A 24115-nucleotide genomic window follows, 5' to 3' on the forward strand; every position below is an offset into this window, starting at 1 on the left:
AAAACAAAAATACATTTGATGACTTATTTTAAAAAAAATATATATTTTCTACATAATTCTATACATCTTGCATAAAGAAATTTAAGATCTTCCATATTTATCTAAAAAGCACAAAATTGTAAAAATTTTGAACGATACTCACTCTACGGTCCTTTATGACAGGAAGACCATGTGATGTTAAAATGTGCCAAATCATCATTTTATGGGTTTCTATGGTGACCACAAGCATAAAAGGGAGCAACTGAAGCAAATTAATAACCTGAAGGTTTACAGTTTGATTGCTATTGTTACAACTATGACCTGCTTTTCCTTAGTCATCAAGGCACTTAAAGGTACATTATGTAACTTTTTGGTTGAGGGTCCGTCAGCTGCTTGTTTCTACAAATATGTCATTGACTTGCCTGGAATGTTCCACAGTATGACATTAAACAGGCCTACGTTACATTTATTAAACTACAGGTGGTGTTATAGCTCAAAAATACCTAGAAGAACAGGCTTTCTGATTGTAAACGGGGTTGCCTTTCCACAGATCTGATCTGTAACTTGGTCTGGTTTGGTCTCCATGATGCTTGTTAAATTTAATATTATGGGATTAATGTTTCTCCACAGAGAAAATCTTTTGACTAACCCTCCACGAGAAAAGTTACGTATTGCACCTTTAAGCTACTTTGACTCAGAAGTTTTAATTTAATTTTATAATATTATTTTTAATTGTTAAAGTAAGGCTGTGTTTTGTTTTGTATATTTTAATTTCAATTTTCAGTCGTGCAATAACAGTCACAATGCAAGAATGTAAATGTGCCCATAGACTTATATGTGTTTATGTGCTTTGTTTTAAATGTCTCAAAGTATTTTCTTTTTTTATACTGAGGAATAAAACCAACATTAATGGGTTGCTAACTTGTATGTGCCATTTTTTTTCTTGAGAAGAAGTCACGTCAGCATGCAAAGGTCCTGTTTGCATGAACCATTAAAGATCCTATGTTATGCAAAATGGATTCAGTGTTGTTACCTCCTCAAAAACATACCTGAAGTTGTGTTTTGTTTCGCTCACACATGTTTGAGAAATGCTGCGTTATTAGCCCGTCTACATCTGCGAAGCTCAAAATACTCGGTTCCACCTTGTGATGTCATGAAGTGGTAGTTTTCAATTTAACAGCTACTTTTGTTAAGTAGAGATGAGCAATTCCAGGGCTGAAATTATCCAAATGATTTGAAAAAAGGCATATAATAGAGTTTAAAACCACAGTGAAGCACTTACTGTATTACCACATGACATGACAAAGTGGAATGGAGTGTTTTCTGTTTGAGAGAAGAACTAAATATGCAGGGTTTGTGTGTTGAACATGTGTGAATGAAACAAAACAAAACAACTTCAGGTAGGTTTTTGCTGAGGAAACAACATTATAACAGATCAGAAAATTGCACAATATGAACCCTGGAGGCAAAACCACAAATAAAACGGACATGGACATTGAACTTCTTCAGTAATTTAACTTTAAAACGTAACACTATGAGCTATAAACTACATATATAGTTTTATTTTTAGCATTCCAAGCCCAGATGATAGTCTAAATTGCAGAATGTGACGTAAGAAGTGTTTCCAAATCACGTTTCACACAAATGATGCTCAGGCTGAACATTGTAGTTTGTAGGTTTGTAGGTTTCTTTCCCACAGTGGCCCCTCCTCCTTTCGTGGAATGGTGCTTTCAAGGCCTGTGGGAGAACGCAGGATCTATACCAAAAATTGAAAAAGTTAGCACGTTAATAAGAGACCTACTGTTTTTAGGTTGGACTGGGCATGATCGCAACTATATCAGCAAAAACGGTCCCTGGATATTTGTCTCTGAAAATTATATATTCCATGTTCCTTCTATACCTGCTATAAGGACATAAAAAAGATAAATAAATTGTAAAAATATTAAAAACTTGATTTAAATGAAGGCAACTTAAGCTACAGCAATGAAAGCTAGCCTTTAAAATAATAACACATAAATAACAACATAATAACAAAACAAATAATAACACATGAATAAATAATTAGGCTACATAAAAAGTTAGGCAACAAAATTAAATAAATAAATAACATAAAAATTGTCTAGTAGTAAATTAGAGAAAGTAGGTTACTATGCTAAGTTTATTTTAGGCTAGCTGTTTAGCATTTTATAGTCTAGGGTGACCAGATTTTCAAAATAAAACCCTAAGACATGGTTTGGGTTGGTTGGTAATAATAAAATTGAGAAATGTGTATACTCATATTTTCTTTGTGTTTTTGTCATTTTTAAGCAGCTTAATAAGCTCAGGCTACTTTTTCCTACAAGCTTCATGACCATGCTGCATATCCACTGTCGATGTTGGCTAATTCTTACCCAACAAATACGTCTAAATAACCTTCTCATATGAGCCTAATAGTACATTTTCACTAGGGTAACCAGATTTTCTAAATTAAAAACAGGGACACACCCAGTTTGGATTGGTTGGTAATAATAAAACTGTGACACGATTGCATAATTATGAAAAATTGTTATGCACTCAGCCCAGGTGAGTCAGTATAGTCACATTTTCTTTGTGTTTTGGTCATTTTTAAGCAGCTTTTCTGTATTCTACCTAAACAAATGATAATGTATGCCACTTTTTACTATTGACAAGGATCAGATTGGTCAAAAATAGGGACATTTCTTGTATAAAACTGGGACAAATCAGTGGTTTTGGATAAATCTGCTGGGACAGGGGACACGGGGCTCAAAACTGGGACTGTCCTGGGTAAAAAGAGACTTCTGGTCACCCTATTGTATTCACAAACTATAGTAGTCAACACTAAAACCACACATATTCACTGTCAAAGACTTTGTAATTGCAGGTGTAAAAAAAAAAAAAAAAAAAAATCCTACAAGTTTTATTGCCATGCTACACATTTATGAAGCTGGCTAATATTTACCTAACAAAAACGTCTAAATATCCTTCTCATTGTTATTAATATTAGTAGTAGTGTATTTTTTTTAAATCATTCTATTATTATTATTATTATATTGTATGACGCTACTCCTATTTCCTGAGTGATTTGTGTTTGTTAGTTAACTTTATTAGTTATGTTTTATCTGCATTAAAAAAAAAATAAAATAGAAGAAAAAAGTGTGTTTACATGTGTTGTTTGAGTGACATATCTATATCTGTTTGCACATGAATAAAAATATATGAAACCGAAATATCCTTTTCGTGTGAACTTACTCTCCTCACCTACCGCCCACAGTGCTAACCCAAACGAAAGCACTTGAACGCATCACAGCCCGTTTTTGTTTTGTTTTTTCATAGAGACAAGACAACACGCCAAGCGGAGGAGGAGCGGCCACAAGCTGCCCGTAAGTTAACGTTATTACGATATTATAACAAAACAAACTTATTTAACGCGCTGATTTTTTCGCTAAACTACACCGCGAAGCTAAAGCGCGCGCTGTTTACGTCTACGTGCCGAGAGGATGTGCACGAGACCACGCTTACGTCGACTAAAAAGTTTATACGCTACTTGACGTTTCCTTTTCTCTCAAACTATACCGTTAGTTTATTGAATGTAGCGTGTTTGTGGCATGTTTTGACGTACTGAAATCCCCGACTATGAACCGTGCAAAAAAGAATGAATTTAAGCATATGTTGAAGTTTTTTAGCGTTGTGAAAAAGTTGCATCCCGTTTTTGTGTTTTCGCTGTTTTCATGGGGCGTTTGCATCTGTGGTGATTCAAGTGAAAGTGACAGGAAAGACTGTAACACTAGGCCAGTGTTTCACAAACTTTTTTTTTTTTCTGAGGACCCATATTTTTAAAGTTACAAACCTTCGCGACCCAAGTCAATAGACATTATTCATAAATCACTGAATAGAGGTGGATTTGACGTTTATTGAACATTAATGAGGACATTTTATTGTTGACTGAGTGATCGTGTCTCTGAACAATTAGTATCACTCAAGTTTTAATCAATGAAAAACAGTCGGCCATTTCTTTTTCTTTTCAGTATTCAATTGAACCAGCAATATTGGAACAAAATGGTCAACAACATAATTACAAAAAGATTAGAAATTATATAAAACAAGTCTTAACATTTCTAATGAGGCAAGGCAAGTTTATTTGTATAGCACAATTTGTACACAAAGTAATTCAGAGTGCTTTACAGAATAAGAAATACATTAAAATCATAATAAAAACAAATCAAAACATAAATAATCATAAAGATTAAAATTTAAAAAAGAGAGATATAAATAAGAGAGAAGAGTGCGGAATGAAAACCTTTCAGTCATATGAGATAGGTGGACCTGTCTGTTTTTGTAGCGTGTTCCAGTCCGGGGTGCACGAGGTTTCAGTGCTTTGATTTCATTTTTGTGAGCACAGAAAATCCCAATTCACACATACATGTCGTACTGAAAAGAATTAGCATAGAAATACTGGCCCTACTGAGGACAGAATATTCTGAGGAAATGCTTATCCAGAATGACAATGAGGTCACAGCTGTGTATTTCAGACCTACATGCAGATTGTGACAAGGCGACCCAAAAAAAAAATCTCTTGCGACCCACCTGAGGGTCACGACTAGAGCCCGACCGATATGGATTTTGTTGTGGCCGATATGATACCGATATAATGTTAGTTGGAGCTGCCGATAGCCGATATAATCACCGATATATTTAGTGATGTAAAAATTCACTGTAAATCTTGAATTATTAAAAAAAAAAAATGTGGTTTGGCTCTTGTGGATTTTAAACTGGGTTTATTTAGGCAACAATGCAGGTCCAGTAACAAATATATGGCCAATATAATCACTTTACAATAGACCAATAGAAAACGGCCTATTTATGTGTGGGAGCTACAGCAGCTAACCGCTAACCAAAAACTTGCTTCAAAGTCGACATATTTCCAACACTCACCGCTCACACAGGCTTCTCCTCACATCACAAGTCTGCACTAATAAATGTCCTTTTAATCCAGACTCAAACCGATTGTCCGTAAAAAGAAAATAATCCCAGTGTTTGGATCTGTGTCTGCAGATGTAAACAAACGCATGTGACTCTCACACAGACAAATTACTCCGCAGATAAATACTGATGCGGAGCCACATATTTGGACATTTATCTGACTGTAAATTGGATTAAATGAACATAATGTAGAGAGTCTAAGCTTTATAACGACATATAACATGCCCACGTGAAATATCGGCCCCTATCAGCAAGTATATCGGCCGATAGCCGATATGCTTCCAGGTGCTCAATTCGGCCGATAATATCGGCCAACCGATATATCGGTCGGGCTCTAGTCACAACCCAGTCTTTGGGAAACACTGCACTAGGCCTGTCATGATAAATCGGCAACTACAGACTAGTACAAACTTATTTTTCATTATATGATATAGACTATTTATTGTATGCATTCTTTCTTTGCACTACTGAGAAATTTTTTGGCTATACGATAAGATTTAAAGATGCACTATGTAACTTTTTTGTTGGGAGTCTGTCTGGGTCAGGGATGGGTAATAATTTTTACCATGGGGCCACATGAGAAACAAAAAATACTGTGGAGGGCTGGGCTAAAATGCTTAACTCAATTCTGCATAATATTAATTGTATTTCTTTATAAAAAGCAATAAATAGCATTGTTTTGAGCCACAGGTAAGACTGTTAAGAGTTTATGCAATAACTAAGAAAGTTAAAATGACTTAAATTAAGAACATTTTACTTTATTTGAGTCAATTCAGCTGACAAATAAAATTACCTAACAGTGGAATAAGTGTGTTTTTCTTAATTCAAACATTATTTCTTTGTTTCCCATTTTAAGTGCAAAAAGTACTTTTTTCTTATCTTAAGTGTAGCACGACGTATTTTCATGTTTTAAGTACAAAAATTCTTGTTCCACTGGCAGATAATTTTACTTTTCAAGTGAAATTTGCTCAAATCATGATCAAACTTGCTTAATTGAAGTCAAATTTGCTCAAATCATGATCAAACATGCTAAACTGAAGTCATCTTAACTTGGCTAGATTTTAGTTTTTGCTGTGTGTTATGATCTAAGCAATGAAAAAGTCTTACAAAAATGTCATTAAAAAAACACCTCTAAAATAAAAGCAATGCAGCTTTAGTCCATGCATGGTGAAATTATAAAATGTGTTTACTTTGTAATTCCTGATTAGTTTAAAAGGGCCGGTCAGAGTCAACCAAAGGGCTGCCGGGAGCTGTACAAAGCCAAGGCCAAAAACTGGGACACGCCCGGTTTGGAGTGGTTAGTAATAGTAAAATTGTGAAATGAGTACGGAATTAAGGAAGCTTGTTATGCACTCATTCATGACTAACATGTTAGTCAGTATAGTCAGATTTTCTTTGTGTTTTGGTCATTTTTAATCAGCTTTCTGTACTTTACAAGTGACAATTTATGCCTCTCTTTACTATTGGCAGGTATCAAATTGGCCAAAAATAGGGAACCTGGGACATTTCTTGTATAAAACTGGTATAAATCACTGTTTTTTGATAAATCTGCTGGGATAGGGGGCGCAGGGCTCAAAACTGGGACTCTTTCGGGTAAATAGGGACATCTCGTGGTCACCCAGACCCAGTTTCTATAGCTATTTATTGCACTGGAACGTTTCACAGTATAAATAAATGTCTGGTACAGCTGTTTGATATCAAATACAGGTGGTTTTACGGCACAAAAACTGCTTGAAAAACTAGCATTTTGATTGTGAGTGGGGTTGCCTCTCCACAGATCTGACCTGTAACTTGGTCTAGTTTGGTGTCCATGAAAGAAGCTGGAATTTTCCCAGCAAAGCAATAACATTTCTGTGGAGATAAGATGGTCATGGATCCTCTAGAAACATTACACATTGCATCTTTAAGCTATAAAATGTTACTAAAATGTTTCATTCTTTTATTTAAGTATTGCAACTGATAATTTTTAACTGTATTGTACATTTTAGTAATTTTTGTGGTTTAAATCTGCTCTTGGGTTTTTGTGTCAGCGGCATAAATTAGTGATTAGTAATAATATTATCATTTATCGTCTATATTTACTTCACAGACACAGTAACAGTTCTTATTAAATTGCTGAAAGTTTATATGAAGTTAATTGTGAGGCTGTAACAAGTTAATCAATTAATCACAGCTAATTGAGTAGAATATTGAAATAACTATTAACGTAATCAAAAAGTCGTTAACTGGTTTATACATAGGCTCCAAACATGTCGTGAGCTGAGAGGAGAGATTTTATCGCAGACCAGGAAGCCGAATAACCCAGGAAATGTGTTTTTGATGAAAGCACGGTTTCGTCATGTTCCACCAAGAGGCTTTACTTAAAGATGCATTGTGTAACTTTTCCGGTGGAGGATTAATCAGATGTTTTTCTCTGTGGAGATGTTATTGCCTTGTCTGGAATGTTTCACAGTATGACATTGAAACTTTCTATCGCATGGAGATCAAACCAGACAAAGTTACAGGTCAGATCTGTGAGGAGGTGACCCCGCTCACAGACAGAATGCCAGTTTTTGTAGCTTTTTTGAGCTATAAAACCACCTGTAATTAAATAAATGTAAGATAGAGCTGTTTAATGTCATACTGTGGAACATTCCAGGCAGAGCAGTGACATATCCATAGAAACAAGCAGGTGACGGACCCCCAATCAAAAAGTTACACAATGTACCTTTAAGCTTTATCATTCAGGACAATCTCATCTTCACAGGCCTTTTTCAATCTAAACAATTAAGCAATTAATCAAAAGAATAGTCACTAGATTAATCGATTAGTAAAATAATCGTTAGTTGCAGCTGGAGGTGTGCAAAAATATCAAAATATCGATATATCTTATGGTTTAATGTGATGATACAGTAGCGATATCATGGGCTGCTGTCTCGATATGTCGCCCATGTTTTTTTATACAGGTATATTTTACTAAATTATTTTGTTACAGTGCTACAGTTTTGTTACTTGTTTAGAGGAAGGAAACTCGTTTATGCAAAACTTTTGACATTTTCACTGTTTTGGTGATTAAAATTGGCATTTCTTTTTTTAATTGATCTGTTTTTTATTGATTCGTTTGTGCCAATAGAGAAACAGTAATCATACACATACTACATATACATTGTAAACAACAGAAAAGCACATTTCTTGAAAAGGATTGGAAAGAAGAAAAGCTTTTATGAATCCACTCCTGTTCATGACATAGTTTAAAAAATGACGTGGTTGCTTATGTGCATTGATCACAGAACTTAATGCATATTTACATATAGCAAAATAAATGACATACTATGCATACTAAATATAATTTTATCCCCATAACCTTTTTTTTTTTTTTGTATTGTACTGTACACAGATGCATACAGGCTTTTCCTGGTGGTTCTCACTGTCTTTGTTTTAAATTTACCCCTTCCCCTTAATTCATAGTGTACTTCCTGTGTACTGAACAGTTTTTGGATATTTAATGGCAGTATATTTTTGTTTGTCTTATAGAAAAGCAAAGCAGTGTAGAATTTCTCTAAATCAAAATTTTTTAAATAATTTTTATTTGAAAAACAAGTCGTTTGTATGAACCTTATGCACTATTCTCACAGCACGTTTTTGCTATTTGAAAAAGGGAAGAGGTAACGTTTGGTAATTGTTGCCATAAATTTCAATACAATACGTATGTCAGGTATGAAAGTATGAGTGAGCAATACAGTATATAAAGAGTTAATTAAGAATGCATTTCCCTTTGTTAATACCACAATACTTTTTGAGATCTCAGATTGTGTGTATTTGATGTGTGGTTTCCAGCTTAGCTTTTCATCTGTCGTTATACCTAAAAAATTATTTTTAGAAACCCACGCAATTTTAACACCATCAACATGTATTGAAAGTTCTGAATTAATTTTATTATTACCAAAAAATATAGCTTTTGTCTTGTTTAAATTTAGGGATAACTTATTGGAATCCATTCATCATTTGATTTTACTTAACTCCGTATTCATCGTTGTAATAAGTTGTTTATAATTGTCACTGGAATATAATATATTGGTGTCATCTGCAAATAAAATCATTTTTAATATGTCAGATTTTTAAATATGCCATTTATGTACAAATTAAATAATTTAGGTCCCAAAATTGACCCTTGTGGCGCTCCACAAGCAGTACTCCTAAATCTGGATGCAGTACTCCTAAATCCATTCATTTTCACTTTGCACAAGAAGTGGTTCAACAAACACTTTTAGTATCACAGCCATGATTTTGTCTTTATTTTTTATTGAATTGTATCAAATCGATTTTAAATATATTGTATTGAATCGAAAAGCTCACTGTATCGAGGTATGTATCATATCGGCAAATTCTTAATGATACCAAGCCTTAGTTGCAACTCTAGATAAAAGCGATTTCAGAAGCATGGCTCTTTGCAGTGCAGTTTCCTCGGCTTTATGTCTGTCACAATCATTACTACTGATACTTTGGAACCAATAATTTGGGAGAGAACCACATTTAAAGTTTGGACCGGTCAGAAGTTTTAGAACACCACACTTTTTCCATTTTTTTACTGTTTACTGTTTACTGTGGACCAAAACGTATTCTAAACTTTTGATTCATGAAAGTGTCCAGCTTTGGCAGATGTAACAGCTGAACATACTCGTAGCTTGTTCTTTTTACAATAGAAATCATATATTTGTCAGAAAGTTCTTCCCAAGTCTGTTGCAGAAGTTCCCATAAATGTGTGGCACTTGTAGGTTTCTTAGCTTTCACTCTTCTGTCCAGTTCATCCCAAAAGCAGCTCGATAGGGTTTAAGTCTGGAGACCGTGCTGGACACTCCATGTTTTCAAGCTTTTCATCTTGTTTTTTTTTTTTTTTCCCTGAGGTAGTTTTGGCAGAGCTTGGACTTGTGTTTTGTATCTTTTATCTTTTTTTTTAACCTCTGGCTGTTCAGTTCTTACCTTTGTACCATTTCAAGCTCTTCATTGGACTTGCACGACTTGAATTGCAAAAAAATAACGAACAATTTAGTGGTACTGTAATTAAACCTAAAAGCACGTGCAATGTCCGTACGCTAAATTAGGTGTTCAAGTTTCACTCATTTACTTTCCATAAAATGGATTATGATACATTACTTATAATGTAACCTCCTATGCACATTTCAAGCTCATTCATAAAGTGTTTCAACTTTTCTTAATTTATTGTATTTGAGAATTTAAGTACAATTCTCATTCATCGTATTTCCTATCTGCATCATAAAACACACAATACAACAATAGTCTTTTCTCAGGCAACGCCAAAGTCAACATACTTGAGTTCTCAGTTCTTCTCTCCATGTGTTTTCCTTTAGAACAGGACTTCCTTTTATAGACCAGAAGTGGAATGTAACAAAGTAAAAATAGTAAAGTGCTGTACTTAAGTAAAAAAAAAAAAAAAGTATCTGTACTGGAGTGCATTTTACAGTGAGTACTTTTTACTTTTACTTCACTACATTTGAGAGCGCTTTCTACCCCACTACATTTTTGAACAGGACTGAAAAAAAAAAAAAAAAAAAAAAAAAACCCCACAAATATACAAATAAAAACTAGTTGTTTGTCAGTTGTTTTTATTGAAGAAAATTCAGAACAAATCATTAAAAATCTAAATCATTGCATTTGAAGTTTTATTAGATCTCAAAATCTTGCTGAAATACATTTACTTTTTACTCTTTAAGTACATTTTTAAGCTCTTACTTTAATACTTTTACTTCAGTAGATTTTTCTTGTGATACTTTTTCTTTTACTTGAGTATTTCTTTACTCTGGTATCTGCTTTCCCCCCTCACATTAAGAGCGTCCATTCTGTCAATTCTTGTAAGTCTCGTTTAAAAACACACTTTTACTCACCGGGTTTTAACACGGCGTGAGAATTACGTGCTCCTCTGACTGTCTTATTGATTTTATTTGCTATTTTTCTATTTGCAAATTTTTGTATTTTTATGTTTTTTATTGACTTGTTTATTTATTTATTTTATGCTTTATTTTATTTAATGTGTTAATTTATATTGTGCCTACTCTGTGCAGCACTTGGGAGACTTCATGTTGGTAAAATGTGCGAAACAAATAAAGTTGGATTGGATTGGTTCTGTACTTTTACGTAAAGGTGCATTGTGTAACTTTTATGGTGGAGGATCTGTCAAATGCTTTTCTCCATGGAGATGTTATTGCTTTGTCTGGAATGATTCACAGTATGGTATTAAACCTTTTTGTTTTCATGGGAAACCAAACTAGACCAAGGCCCCGTCCACACTAGTTTGTATTCGAGTTGTTTTTATTGTGGATGCAGTGTTCGTCCACACTAATCCGATTGAAAATGGCTCCAGAGACGAAACAAACTGGTGCCGTCAGCTCCCACGAATTCATCTGAGTACAGATCTGATCCGGCACTGTGTGGCCGCCTGAAAACACTGATACGCTGATGTAGGCCTATGCACCACGGAGTAATTCACTGCCAAAACGCTAAGAGGCTAGAATATATGTTCACTCATATATATGGTCTGTGTGTACGACCTGCAGACGTATAATCTCTGAAAAGTTTAACATGAACCATCTTCAACGTGATAGAAGCACAGAACAGACTTACCATGAGCAGAACACCCCTCTGTCACAGAAAGAACAGTCATATTCCACTGAGTTGTGTCCTTTAGTCCGACAGAAGCTGAACCGCATTAGTGCACAATAACTGTTATAACAATAGCTGTTTTTTAAGCGCTTAGTTTATGCAAATGAGCCATGCGGTTTTAAGTTTCGTTTCTGTGAAATGTAAACAAATACGTATGCTCAAAACTGTGTGGACAGGGAAGGCTTGTGGACACAGAAACGACATGTCTGGACACAGATCTTTTCCGATATGGTGATACGCGGATTAATTTAAATGTTGTCCAAGTTACAGGTCAGATCTGTGGAGAGGCGACCCCGTTCACAGTCAGAACGCTTGTTTTTGTATGTATTTCTGAGCTATAAAACCACCTGTAATTAAAAAAAAAAAGTAAGGTAGAGCGTTTAATGTCTTACAGTAGAATATTCCAGGCAGAGCAATGATATAGCCAACCAACCAAATTACACAGTGCACCTTTAAAGTAGTAAAACTGAGTACTTCTTCCACACATTCCCGTTATCAGCCAGTTAGTTACACCTGACACGAGCCTTAACCACTGAAGCACCATGACTCACCCGCTCACATGCTCCTGTGTCTTTGTTCCCGTCACAGCAGGTGGGACGGAGCAGGATATCAGGTGCTGTCAGCTGAGAAAAGATAAACCACTATACTCAGAGCACTTCAGGAGCGTAGTGGAAAATGTGTGTCATTATATGTAAAGTTTGGAGTCAGCTTTACGTAGTGCGTCTATATGCTCTCGTGAGCGTCCTGTTTTTTTTGTGTGTCTATGTAAACAGAGTATCCTGATTGAACGTCAGCTGGATGTAAGCGCCGTTATGCCATCAGTTCTCGGAGGAAAAGTATGCTCGACATTTTCACAACATACATCTCACGGTACGATATTTATTGCAATATTTTGTGGAGGCTAAACAGCAAAGAATGAAGATTTAAAAGTGCTTAGAACTGTTATTTCTTCATGTAGTTTGCACCAAAACGAAGCAAAGGATCATGGTTGATGTAGTTCCCTCTGTTTTTTAGCTGTTGCTGCACCGTAACAATGAATTTAAGCAAAGAAACTTGTGATTCGATATATTGTGATGGATATTATTGAGAGACTTTTGACGATACGATATCACAGTATTTTGGTTATTGTTACACCCCTATGTAAAATGTTTTCAGTAATTTCTACTGGTGTTTGCACTGCGTTTAAGCCAAATTTTATGCTGTTGTAAAGCAGAAAACATCATCAGTTGTTTCGACTAGCATGACTGACGCAAATTGGGGAGTGACAAACAACATTTTTATATTTTTGTACGTGTTTTTGTTGTAATTATTGTAAATATTTTTGTAATTAATAATACATATGACATACATAGTACATATGATCACATGTAAATCGCAGTACTCTCTGGAATTGCCACACATTAATGGAATTTGTTGGAATTAATTTGTTCAATTTAATTAATTTTAATCTTCATGATTATTTATGTTTTGATTTGTTTTTATTATGATTTTAATGTATTTCTTATTCTGTAAAGCACTTTGAATTACTTTGTGTACGAATTGTGCTATACAAATAAACTTGCCTTGCCTTGCCTTGCCTTGCCTTGCCTAATCAGTGCGTAGGGCAGTACTTACTCACCCCACACCTGTCAGACCTGGACCTGTCACTGGACTTACTATATTGACTTATTGTTAAATGCATTAAAACTAGAACAATATATTTCTGGGCTCAGTAGTCATCTCCTGTGCATTTTTGCAATAATGTAGTGATTTTTGATTAAACAACTTGGAGTTGTGCATTAAAACTGCATAGCGCTCAACTCCTCGTTATTTAATGCTTACTTTTTGCGTTTGTGTCAAGGGCATAAAGTAGTTTTAGTATTATCATTCATCATTATATATCTGTATTCTTATATTGAGCTTTAAATTTTGTTTTTTGTGACAGACCTGGTTATACAGTATCAGCTGGGAGTGACTGGTTGTTGGTGCTGTGACATGAAGAAATGAATGAGTACGATTGTATTCATTCATTTTGTCATAGTTTTTGACATGTTTATGAAATTTCTATTTTATTTTTACTTGTACATTTACACTTATATGATTATTCCTTCTTTGACACCTGTTTCTTGCAATCTTTTTTGCTACTTATTTGGAATTTACTTTAGCCATTTATATTTTTTGCTCTTTGTTATTATATTGTGATGTGTGATCTAATGTGTGAGCTAATGCCCAAATAATTTCCCTTGTGGCTCAATAAAGTTTGTCTAAGTCAAATCCTAAACGGTCTGGGTGTGTGTTGACAGGTGCAGGACCCATGAGTCAGAGTGGTCCCTGTCTGTGGACCGGGCTCCCTCAGAGCAGCCCCGCCCCCTGTGAGCGCTTCAAACTGGCCTGCTGTAGTCATCAGCATCATGTGTACGTGCTGGGGGGCCGCCACTCCACCTGCTACAGCGACTTCTGGAGGTACAACGTAGGTAAGGACCTTTCATTCCATTTTATACACTTTTCTTAATTGATTATATTTCAGATTTACTGCAGTTTCTTGTTTTATCTCTGCCCCTTGTCCAAAAACAAAATAACATTGTACACTTAAATGAGGTTCAAATCACAAAAGTCTGTGGTTAGTGGGCAAACTTGTAACCTGACACATTTTGCTGTAGATGTTCTACCTGGTCCTGTGTCAAATATTTGATTTAGACTCAGGACTGGCATGATTAGTGAATAATCGGTAATTGATCATTACACTGAATGTAGCCTGCTGTGTGTAGCGTAGTGTAAGGAGACGAGGTTGGGTCTGACAGCACAAACAATGGAGTTGCGGCCTCACACATTGCTGCTCTGGCACACCTCCTTGAAGATCACAGCACCACTCAGTGAGTGCGTTTAAATGTACATCAGTGTCCCAGGTCTGATCGGGTTTTTTGAGTATCCCTGCATGTATCTTGGTTATTGCAACATAAAGTTGAGTGCACATGCATCCAAAAGATAAACACTTTTCAGTCGTTACATCACAACAGGAGCCAAAATAAATAAAGTGACCAACATATATAAAGTGAGTGAAATGACTTTATTACTAGGTTCAAGATTTGTGAATTTACCTTTTGGATATTTCATGGCAAAGTACAATCTTATCCCCCATTTGGGAGTTTAAGATCATCACGTTATAGAATCTGAAAATCACCAAACAAAATCACTGTGTTTGTTTCCAGTGTGTAACGAATGGACTGAGCTGAACTGCACCGGTGAAGCTGCACCAGAAGCACTCGAGGAGCATTCTATGGTGACCCATGAGGTACAAACCTGACAAAATGCATTACTCTATGTGTCTGATATTTCAATAAATAACCATATACTCTAATATTAATTAAAGGTCCTATATTACACAAAATGAATTCTTGTGAGTAGGGCTGAATATTCAATAGTTTTGTGTTGTTTGAGATCAATCGTGATCTCAAACAACACAATTTTGGGAGGGTCAAAGCTGCGTTTTTTGCAAGCTTTCTGGGTGTTTTTCAATGTTTAGTTTATGCAAATTAGTCATGTGGATTTAAGTTTTCTGTAAAACGTAAACAAATGATGTGATGTTCAGTCCTGGTTCTTTTCTGGTTTAGTTCTGGTTCAGTCCTGGTTTAGTCCTGGTTTAGACCTTGTTTAGACCTGGTGTAGTCCTGCTTTAATCCTGATTTAGACCTGGTTTAGTCTTGGTTCAATCTTGGTTTAGTCCTGGTTCAGTCCGTATGCGACGCAAAAGTCCGGCATCTCGATCAGTGTTTCTTCTGTTCAGTAAATAATCCCTGTGAAGCGATGACGGATTTTTGACAGTAGTAGTCACGCCGGGCACCCGCAGGTACCCGACCCGGTGCAGGACTCTGGTATGATATAAATTTATGTGACGTTTGCAAATGTTCATGTGCACTGAAACTTGATTTGAAAAAAAAAAAAAATAAAATCATGGATGAAATGAAAATCACAATATCTGCCAGAAAAATTGCAGTTAATTTTTTTCTTAAAATTGTTCAGCCCTACTTGTGAGCTTTAAGTCATGTTATAATGTTGTTAATTCATCAAAAACACACCTGGAGTTGTGTTTTGTTTCATTCACACGTTTGAGTAACTTTTATTATTAGCCTGTCTACATTTCCAAAGCTCAAAATGCTCTACTCCACCTTGTGATGTCACGTAGTGGTAGTTTTCAAGTTAACAGCTAGTACCTTTTGCCTTTAGTTCAGTACAGATAAATTCCAGAGCTGAAATTATCCAAATGATTCAAGTCAAGGTAAAGGATGAAGTTTAAGTGTGTAGTTTAAGTGTTTAGTGTATTATCACGTGACATCACAAGGTGGAATAGAGTTTTTCTGTTTGAGAGAAGAACTCAGCCTACATACATACGCAGGTTTTGTGTGTTAAACTTGTGTGACTGAAACAAAACACAACTCCAGGTCTGTATGTGATGAGCAAACATTATAACATAGATCAGAAAATAGCGTAATATGAGCCCTTTAAACAAAACTGAACTTAAAAATGTAACTGAATTATACTTTGAGTGCACCGTTTCACCCCTAATGCTTCGTGTTGATTTCAGGGTTTTCTCTTCGTGTTTGGAGGCATGCTGGACAGTGCGTACTCCAGCCTCAGATGTCCCCTCTGGGTGTTTGACATTAGTAAGTGAACGTGGAGCTCTGTGCTCTGCTAACACACGTGACACAGCTTGTTCACACACGTCCGTCCCACTTTACTGCTTCTGGGAAAGAATCCTGCTTAAAAGCTGAAGTATGTCGGGAGTAAACACAACTACTGTACTGTACATACCTCACCGGATTTGAGAATATTTTGATTTAAAGCGTTTATATTATATAAAAGTGACTCTTGTGAGTTTTAAGACATGTTATAATGCTGGCACCTTGTCAAAAACATGACCGGAGTTGTGTTTTGTTTCATCTACACATCATGAGTAATCTTTTATTATTGTTATTACTAGTCTGTTAACATAAGTTCAAATGCTCTACAACACCTTGTGATGTCATGGGGTGGTAATTTTCAAGTTAACAGATACCTTTTACCTTTAGTTCAGTAGAGATAAATCATCCAAATGACCTTAGTGAATGTGCATGGGGTTTAAAAACACAGTGGAGCACTTCCTGTATTACCACTAGGGGTGTGCAAAAATATCGAAATATCTATGTATTGTATAATTTCATGTGATGATACAGTATTGATATTGTGGGCTGCTGTATCGATATATTGTAGTATATATATTGAGTATTTTTTGGTATATTTTACTAAATTATTTTGTTACAGGGCTACAGTTTTGCTTGTTTAGAGAAAGGAAACTCTTTTATGCGACACATTTAACGTTTTCACTGTTCTGATGATTAAAATGTTTGTGTTTCCTATGAACTTTGCACAAGAAGTGGTTTTAAAAGACTTTTAGACATGATTTAGCCATTAATTATTACTGAACCGTATTGAAACGATTTGAAATATATTGTTTGGAATCGAAAGTGCTCTGTATCGAGGTACGTATCGTATCGGCAACTTCTTAATGATACCCAGCTCTAATTACCACATGACATCACAAGGTGGAACAGAGTGTTTTCTGTTTGTGTGTTTAACATCTGTGAATGACATAAAACAACTCTGTGCACTAATATGTTTGTGATGAGGAAACAACATTATAACATAGATCAGAAAACACTGTAGACCCTTTAAATGTTTCTATTTTTAGCTAAAAGAATAAGATGTTTAAGCCCATTCAAGACAAAAAGACATAATAATCTGTGTCAACATATTAAGATAATTGCTGTATTTAAACTACACTTAAACATGTCAGACGCAGCTTCAATTAGGGTTCAGTACAGTATGTTTAATGTGTGTAACGCGGCTGAGCTTAAGGGCTCAGTCTGTCAGGGATCTCTTTAAGAATGTTGTCAGTATATTCTCCTCTTCTATACAAGCTCGCACTAAAATCACTCCAGGTTTGAGTAACATGATCTGGAATTGTGCAAACACATTTTAGTAAAAATAATGACGCAATGGGCTCGTCAACACTTGCGCACACAAACAGAGGAGGGTAATACTCGTACAGTAGTTACATTTACTCAGCTATGTTTACCCGAGCAACTTTTTAAACAAATAGTAGTTTTCAAACACCATACTTTTACTCCTACTTAAAGGGCTCATATTACGCCATTTTCTAATTATTTCTCACATTATTTCTCTGTTATATAATGTTGTTTCCTCATCTCAAACATACCTGGAGTTGTGTTTTGTTTTCATTCTCACATTTAACACACTAACCCTGCGTATTTAGGCTGTGTTCTTCTCTCAGACTGAAAAGTACATTACCGGCCAAAACTTTTAGAACACCACACTTTTTCCTTTTTTTTTTTACTGTTTACTGTGGACCAAAAACTGAACTTTTGAGTCATGAAAGTGTCCACCTTTGCCAGATATAACAGCTGAACACACTCGTGGCTCATTCTTTTTACTGTAGAAAAGAGCAAATATTCTTCAGAAAGTTCTTCTCAAGTCTGTTGCAGAAGTTCCCATAAATGGTTGGCACTTGTAGGTTGCTCGGCTTTCACTCTTCTGTCCAGTTCATCCCAAACCAGCTCGATGGGGTTTAAGTTTGGAGACTGTGCTGGACACTCCATGTTTTCAAGCTTTACCATCTTGTTTTTTTTTTCCTGAGGTAGTTTTGGTAGAGCTTGGACTTGTGTTTTGTATCTTTTATCTTTTTTTCACCTCTGTCTGTTCAGTTCTTACCTTTGTACTATTTCAAGCTCTTCACTGGACTTGCACGAATTGAATTGCAATAAATAACTGGAAAAATGAAGGTGTTCTAAAACTTTTGACCGTTAGTGTATTGTCTGAAATACACTGTCCTGATGCTTTGCTGATGAGCTCCTTTGTGTTTGGTTCTTAGTGAAACAGAAGTGGGTCCAGTGGCGCGGAAAGACCCCACAGGTAAAATGCATTTCTTACTCAACAGTGCTCTTAAATGTATTATTTTTGATTAGAAATTCATGAATTAGTTAAAGGTGTACAGCTTAATATTTCTAGAGGAGGGTCTGCCAGCTGCTTGTCTCCACGGAAATGTTTCTGCTTTGCCTCGAATGTTCCACAGTATCGATTAAACCTATTCATCACACGGGAGACAAGCAGGTTACAGCACTACGCTACATTAGAGTTCAGATCTGTGGAGAGGCACCACTATGCACAGAAGGAATTACTGTCTTTCTGAGCAATGGAAACACAAGAAATGAATAAATGCTAGATGAATCACCCCTTATTGACCCTGTATTGCCTGTCTAAGTGACGTCAAGGCTTGGTTTCTTAAGAATTTCTTAAGAACCACTTTTACTCTCTGGCTTTTAGCACCACGTGAGTTATGTAGTACACAGTGCACTTTTAATAATGAAGTGATTTGTTTGTGTAACTGAAGGTAGAGACCCCCTCCAACAGAAAGGCCCACAGTGCGGTGGTGATCGGGTCGGCCATGCTGGTCTACGGAGGATACATTGACCTGAAGGGATCCTCTCAGGAGTTCTGGAGTTTGGACCTGGGTAAGCACAATATTGCCTTTTATTGTCACATCAAATGTGTGATTTTATGGGCTGGTTAAATCAGTAACTTAGCTCCTTTGCTGCTGGACAGCTGCATCCACAATAAACAGCGTTAAGGACATAAACACGCTGTTTTTAATCTTTCAATAAACATTTTTATCTGCACGATCGCTTCTCAGGGGTCAGATAATAACCTTGTGTCAAAGAAAATATTTTTAAGAACAGATGTTATATTTACTATATACAATATTTACATTTTTATTCCTGATTTGAAAATTTACTGTATGTCTATATTTTTTAAGCATTTATTTTCTTGAGAGACAGTTTTAACATTTTAGTTAGACAGTAGGGGTGTAACAATATCCAAGTCTGATGATACGATATCGTCACAGTATGAACCTCAGGGTACGATATTTATTGCGATATCGTGGGAAAGCTCATGATATGGTTGGGAGGCTCACAATTAGAGATGTAACAATATCCAAATCTCTTGGTACGATGTTTTCACGATTTACATCTAACAGTACGATATTTATTGCAATATTTTGTGGAGTCTAACAAAACTGAATATTCTACTTTTTCCTCTTAAAATGCCTTGACAAGAATGATTGATGAACTAAGACTTAAAAGTGCTTAGAAATGTTATTTCTTCTTGTAGTCTACACTGAAATGGAGCAAAGGATCATGGTCTATGTAGTTCCCTGTGTCTTTTTATAGCTACTGCTGCACCATAACTCTTTATTTAAGCAAAGAGACTTGTAATTCGATATATTGTGATGGTCCGCAATATTATTGGGAGAACTTTGACGATATTTGGGTTATTGTTACATCCCTATTAGATAGTTTAACACAGTGAGTAAGTTTGTTGAAGATTTGGTATTTTTCGTATTTCTATTTCTAGTATTCTGCATAAATAGTTGTATTTCTTGAACTCTGATGCAGGTGTAGTGTTGTGAGTGCAGCTGGGGTCAGATACATAGAGATAAGTTTTTAGAGCTTTGTCACACCCCCTTTTTAGTTGATTAACTGATGAAGAATTTCCACCGCAAATCTCTTTAGTCGATACATCCCTATCATGTATTTTAAAGTGACTTGCTGAGCAGATCTGTGTGGAGTGAACAGGTGTTGTTCTCTCACATGCTGCAGACTCCATGGTGTGGTCCCCTGTGGCCTCCTCTCCACAGACCTCATTAGGCCCAGGGCCGCGGCACAGTCACTCCTCCACAGCCTTCCACAGCTGCATGTACCTTTACGGGGGGCTCAAGGGCCTCCGCGAGCAGAGAGACTTCTGGATGTGGAACTGCACCAGCAGCACGTGGAGCTCCCTCAGAACCAAGTGAGTGACTCAAGGTTTTTATTCCACACTCTTCTAATGTTAATTATATGATGATTATTTACATTTTGATTTGTTGGTATTGTGAGTTTAATAATTTGTCTATCATTTGTTCATTCATTTTTCAAAATAAAACCAAAAAAATTAAGAAAACAAAAAAAAAACAAAAAAAACAGCAACAACTATTTTCTTCATTATTTGTCTCCAAAACCAAAATGAAAAAAATTGATATTTTGTTGCCGGACTTTAGCGCCGCATACAGACTGAACCAGAATTGAACCAGGACTAAAACAGGACTAAACCCAGTCTATAGCTGGTCTAAACCAGGACAAAACCAGGTCTGAAGTGTCAGGATGGCTCCGTAGACTGTCGGGTGACCAGGACTAAGACCAGGACCAGATCGGGACTGACACCAGTTTAGTCCTTGTTTAGTCCTGGTTTAGACTGGTCAGTCCATATGCGGCATAAAAATCCAGCATGGCAGTTTTTTCCATTATTAATTTAAACACAAACTCTAAAACTTATCAGTTATTTCAGGTTTTTTTTTTGGAGTCAAATAATGATGAAAATTGTTGTTTTTTCATTTTCTTATTTTTGTTTTTATTTTGAAATACGAATGAATGAAAGATACACAGATTTTTTATGTCTTTCTTGTCCTGTAAAACACTCTGAATTACTTTGTGTACAAATTGTTCTATACAAATAAACTTGACTTGTTTTGCCATGGACAACAACACAGAACTAGAGTTGCACCGATCTGATACTGGTATCAGATCACAGCGCCGATACTGAAAAATTTGCTGGATCGGATATCAGTTTCCAAATAACAGTTCAGTCGATATCCTGGTTTGGGAGAGATAAATAAATAAATAAATAACAGCTCCATAAAACATTTGGATCCATAACACAGTTTTGTCTCATTTTATTTCAGTTTAAATGAAATACCGGTAAATGCTGTTATCAGTCTCTGCACCAGTATCGATTGTTATTAGGTATCGGTAAATACTTAGAGCTGTAGTATTGAAATCGTTATTGGGACTGAAGAAGTTGAATCGGTGCATCTCCACTCAGAAATGACTGAGGCTTACAGTGGTCCTCCATGCTCTACTTTTGACTTATGCACACTCAGCTGAATGAAACCATAAAACTCAGTGAACTTATTCTGATTTCTGCGTTTTATTTGACTGGGCTTGGCATACACATTTTTATTATTATACTCTTAACTTTCCATGTCTACTCATCAGGTCTGGCCCTTCCAAACTGGTAGGACACAGCGCAGTGACCTACAAAGACTGCATGCTCATCTTCGGAGGATACGAGAGCCAAAACTCGCCTCAGAACTGCCTCTGGAGGTACAACTTCTCCTCCCAATCCTGGAACCAGCTCCCCACTCTGCCCGGCTCCCACCCTCCTCACAAAGTCCACCACTGCTGCGTCGGATTAGGCCCCAGCTACAGCCTTCAGTCGGGAAAATCAACTTTAACCTCAGAAACTCACCTCAATAACAAAATCAGACACTTCAAAAACAAGTGCTTCCCGACTCAGCTTAGCTTTTTGGGCTCGGAGAACGCGATCGAACTCCAAATGTTGACGCCGCAAAAAAGTAGTTCCTGTGAAAGCACTGACAAGGAGTGGAGAATGGACTGTTTGACTTTCGAAAACAAAGCGCTGAGAAAAAGACTGAGTTTTGAAGAGGAGCTGGATGAGAATATAAGCCAGAATCTGCCAGACATGATGCTGGTGATAGGAGGGAGACCATGCACGTTGCACAAACCTGTATCTGTGTGGCAAATGACGCTGACAGACTCTTAGCAGAAGAGCAGTTTATAAAGGAGGAGAAAAGGAAAACAAAACAAATGCATTGATTTAAAGAACATATGTTATGCTAATTTGACTTTTTGAAGATTTTAATTGTGTTACAGGTCCTATATTATGCAAAATTTACAGCTTTGAGCCATGTTACCTCCTTAAAAACATCCCTGAAGTTTTCTTTTATTCACACGTTTGAGTAATTCTTTATTATTAGTCTGGTTACGTCTCCAAAGCTCAAAATGCTCTGTTCCACCTTGTGATGTCATGAAGCAAGTTAACAGCTCCTTTTACCTTTTGTTCAGTAGCGATCAGTAATTCCAGGGCTGAAATTGTGAAAATGTATGAAGTTTAAAAACACAGTGGAGCACTTCCCGTATTACCACGGATCAGAAAATAGCGTAATATGGGCTCTTTAAAACTAGGGCTTATCATTTATTGGTGATATTGGAGGATTGTCTCAGATATCTTACATGATCGATGGTCTTCTTCTTTTTTTTTTTTTTTTTGGAGTCTTTATTTTTCTGTTACCTTAAGTTCTAAAGCAGAGGTTTTTAACAGGGGGGTTGTGAAATCTTTGGTTGATTTGACTTTTCTTTTTTTTTTTTTTTTTGAAGGATGAGGATGATTTGGTTTTCAGTGGGTTCTGTCTGTGCACTCCTTCATCACGTTTGTCTCTTTCTCTCTCTTCATTCCCTCTTCTCTCGCTCCCTGTCAAACTGAAAACACCTTAGTGCGGATTTTATCATTTCCTCTAGGCTACATGTGAAAAGTTTGGTTACCTTCACTTTTACGCACGGTGGAACATAAACTTTGCACGTACTACTGCGAATCAGGAAGGGGTCTGGCAACTTCATTCATTGGGCGCATTAACCAGGCTCCGCACTCCAAAGTCAGCCTCCTCTCTGTCCTCGGAGCGACTGGGAGAGGAGGTGGAGTCGTGTCTTTCGTCTCGTTCCTCAGCTCAGAATGACCAGAAAAGTTCAGTGTCCTACATCAGACTCTTGACCGTGCGCGCTGTGGCTCCTCTCTTGTTTAGTCAGATCATTTAAAAAGAGTCACACTTTGACCCCATTTTCCATGATGTCATTTCGTCATTTTGTTAAAGCGACTTCGATGGAATACATATACATATATACATAATACAATAACAGAGTAGCTTTGTTTATACGCGACATTAGGCCCAGTTTAATATAAAACACACTTGTATATCATATATTTAGTAGAGGGTCCCTGCTCCAGCCTGAAAAATGTTGAAAACCCCGTGTTCTAAAGCAAAGGTAGAGCATGTAAAAAGGCCAATAACATTACAAATAGTGCATATTATGTGTTCTTTAATTTCAATTTATTTTGTACAACCAAAGATTTCAACTCTCAGAACAGATTTTTATACCTCCACAAAATGCAAAGAAGAGGACAATTAATCAAACGTGTAAGCACAAAATGTAGTTCTGTTTACAGTTTTGACCTTAAAAACACACAATTTGTATAGTTAGAATTTTAAGCAAGTTTTTTTAATTTACATTTTTTATTTCAGTGACATAATGTAAAAACAATCCAACAAAAAAAAAAAAAAACAGTGTTATATTTTACTGTTTACTAATGTTTACTGAAACGTGACGTCATTACCCTTTGCTTTTCATGCTTACTGTGAATCCATCACTCTGTATATTTGTTTTTACATCTCGTTCAAGTGTTACAATGTTGTATAAAGTCAAAAAACAGAGCAAAGCTGTAATAAGAATGATCAGATTTTGATTGTTGTGTTATTTGTAACCACATAGTCTATTTATTAAACTATTAACACATTGAA

At 36.1% G+C, this 24115-nt stretch overlaps 1 protein-coding gene across 1 annotated transcript; it reads left to right on the forward strand.

Moving 5' to 3' along the window:
- Window positions 1–3294: 3294 nt before the first annotated feature.
- On the forward strand, window positions 3295–24115 carry si:dkey-3d4.3 (leucine-zipper-like transcriptional regulator 1 homolog). The gene is made up of 8 exons (XM_020928974.2): window positions 3295–3359; window positions 13899–14069; window positions 14805–14887; window positions 16178–16256; window positions 18521–18561; window positions 19040–19160; window positions 20307–20496; window positions 21738–24115. Exons 2-8 carry the CDS (start codon window positions 13910–13912, stop codon window positions 22303–22305), a joined length of 1242 nt encoding a protein of 413 aa, XP_020784633.2. The 5' UTR covers window positions 3295–3359; window positions 13899–13909; the 3' UTR covers window positions 22306–24115.

Source organism: Boleophthalmus pectinirostris, unplaced genomic scaffold (assembly GCF_026225935.1).
Source record: "Boleophthalmus pectinirostris isolate CB_2022bp ecotype Guang Dong unplaced genomic scaffold, ASM2622593v1 HiC_scaffold_1, whole genome shotgun sequence".
NCBI lineage: Eukaryota > Metazoa > Chordata > Actinopteri > Gobiiformes > Gobiidae > Boleophthalmus > Boleophthalmus pectinirostris.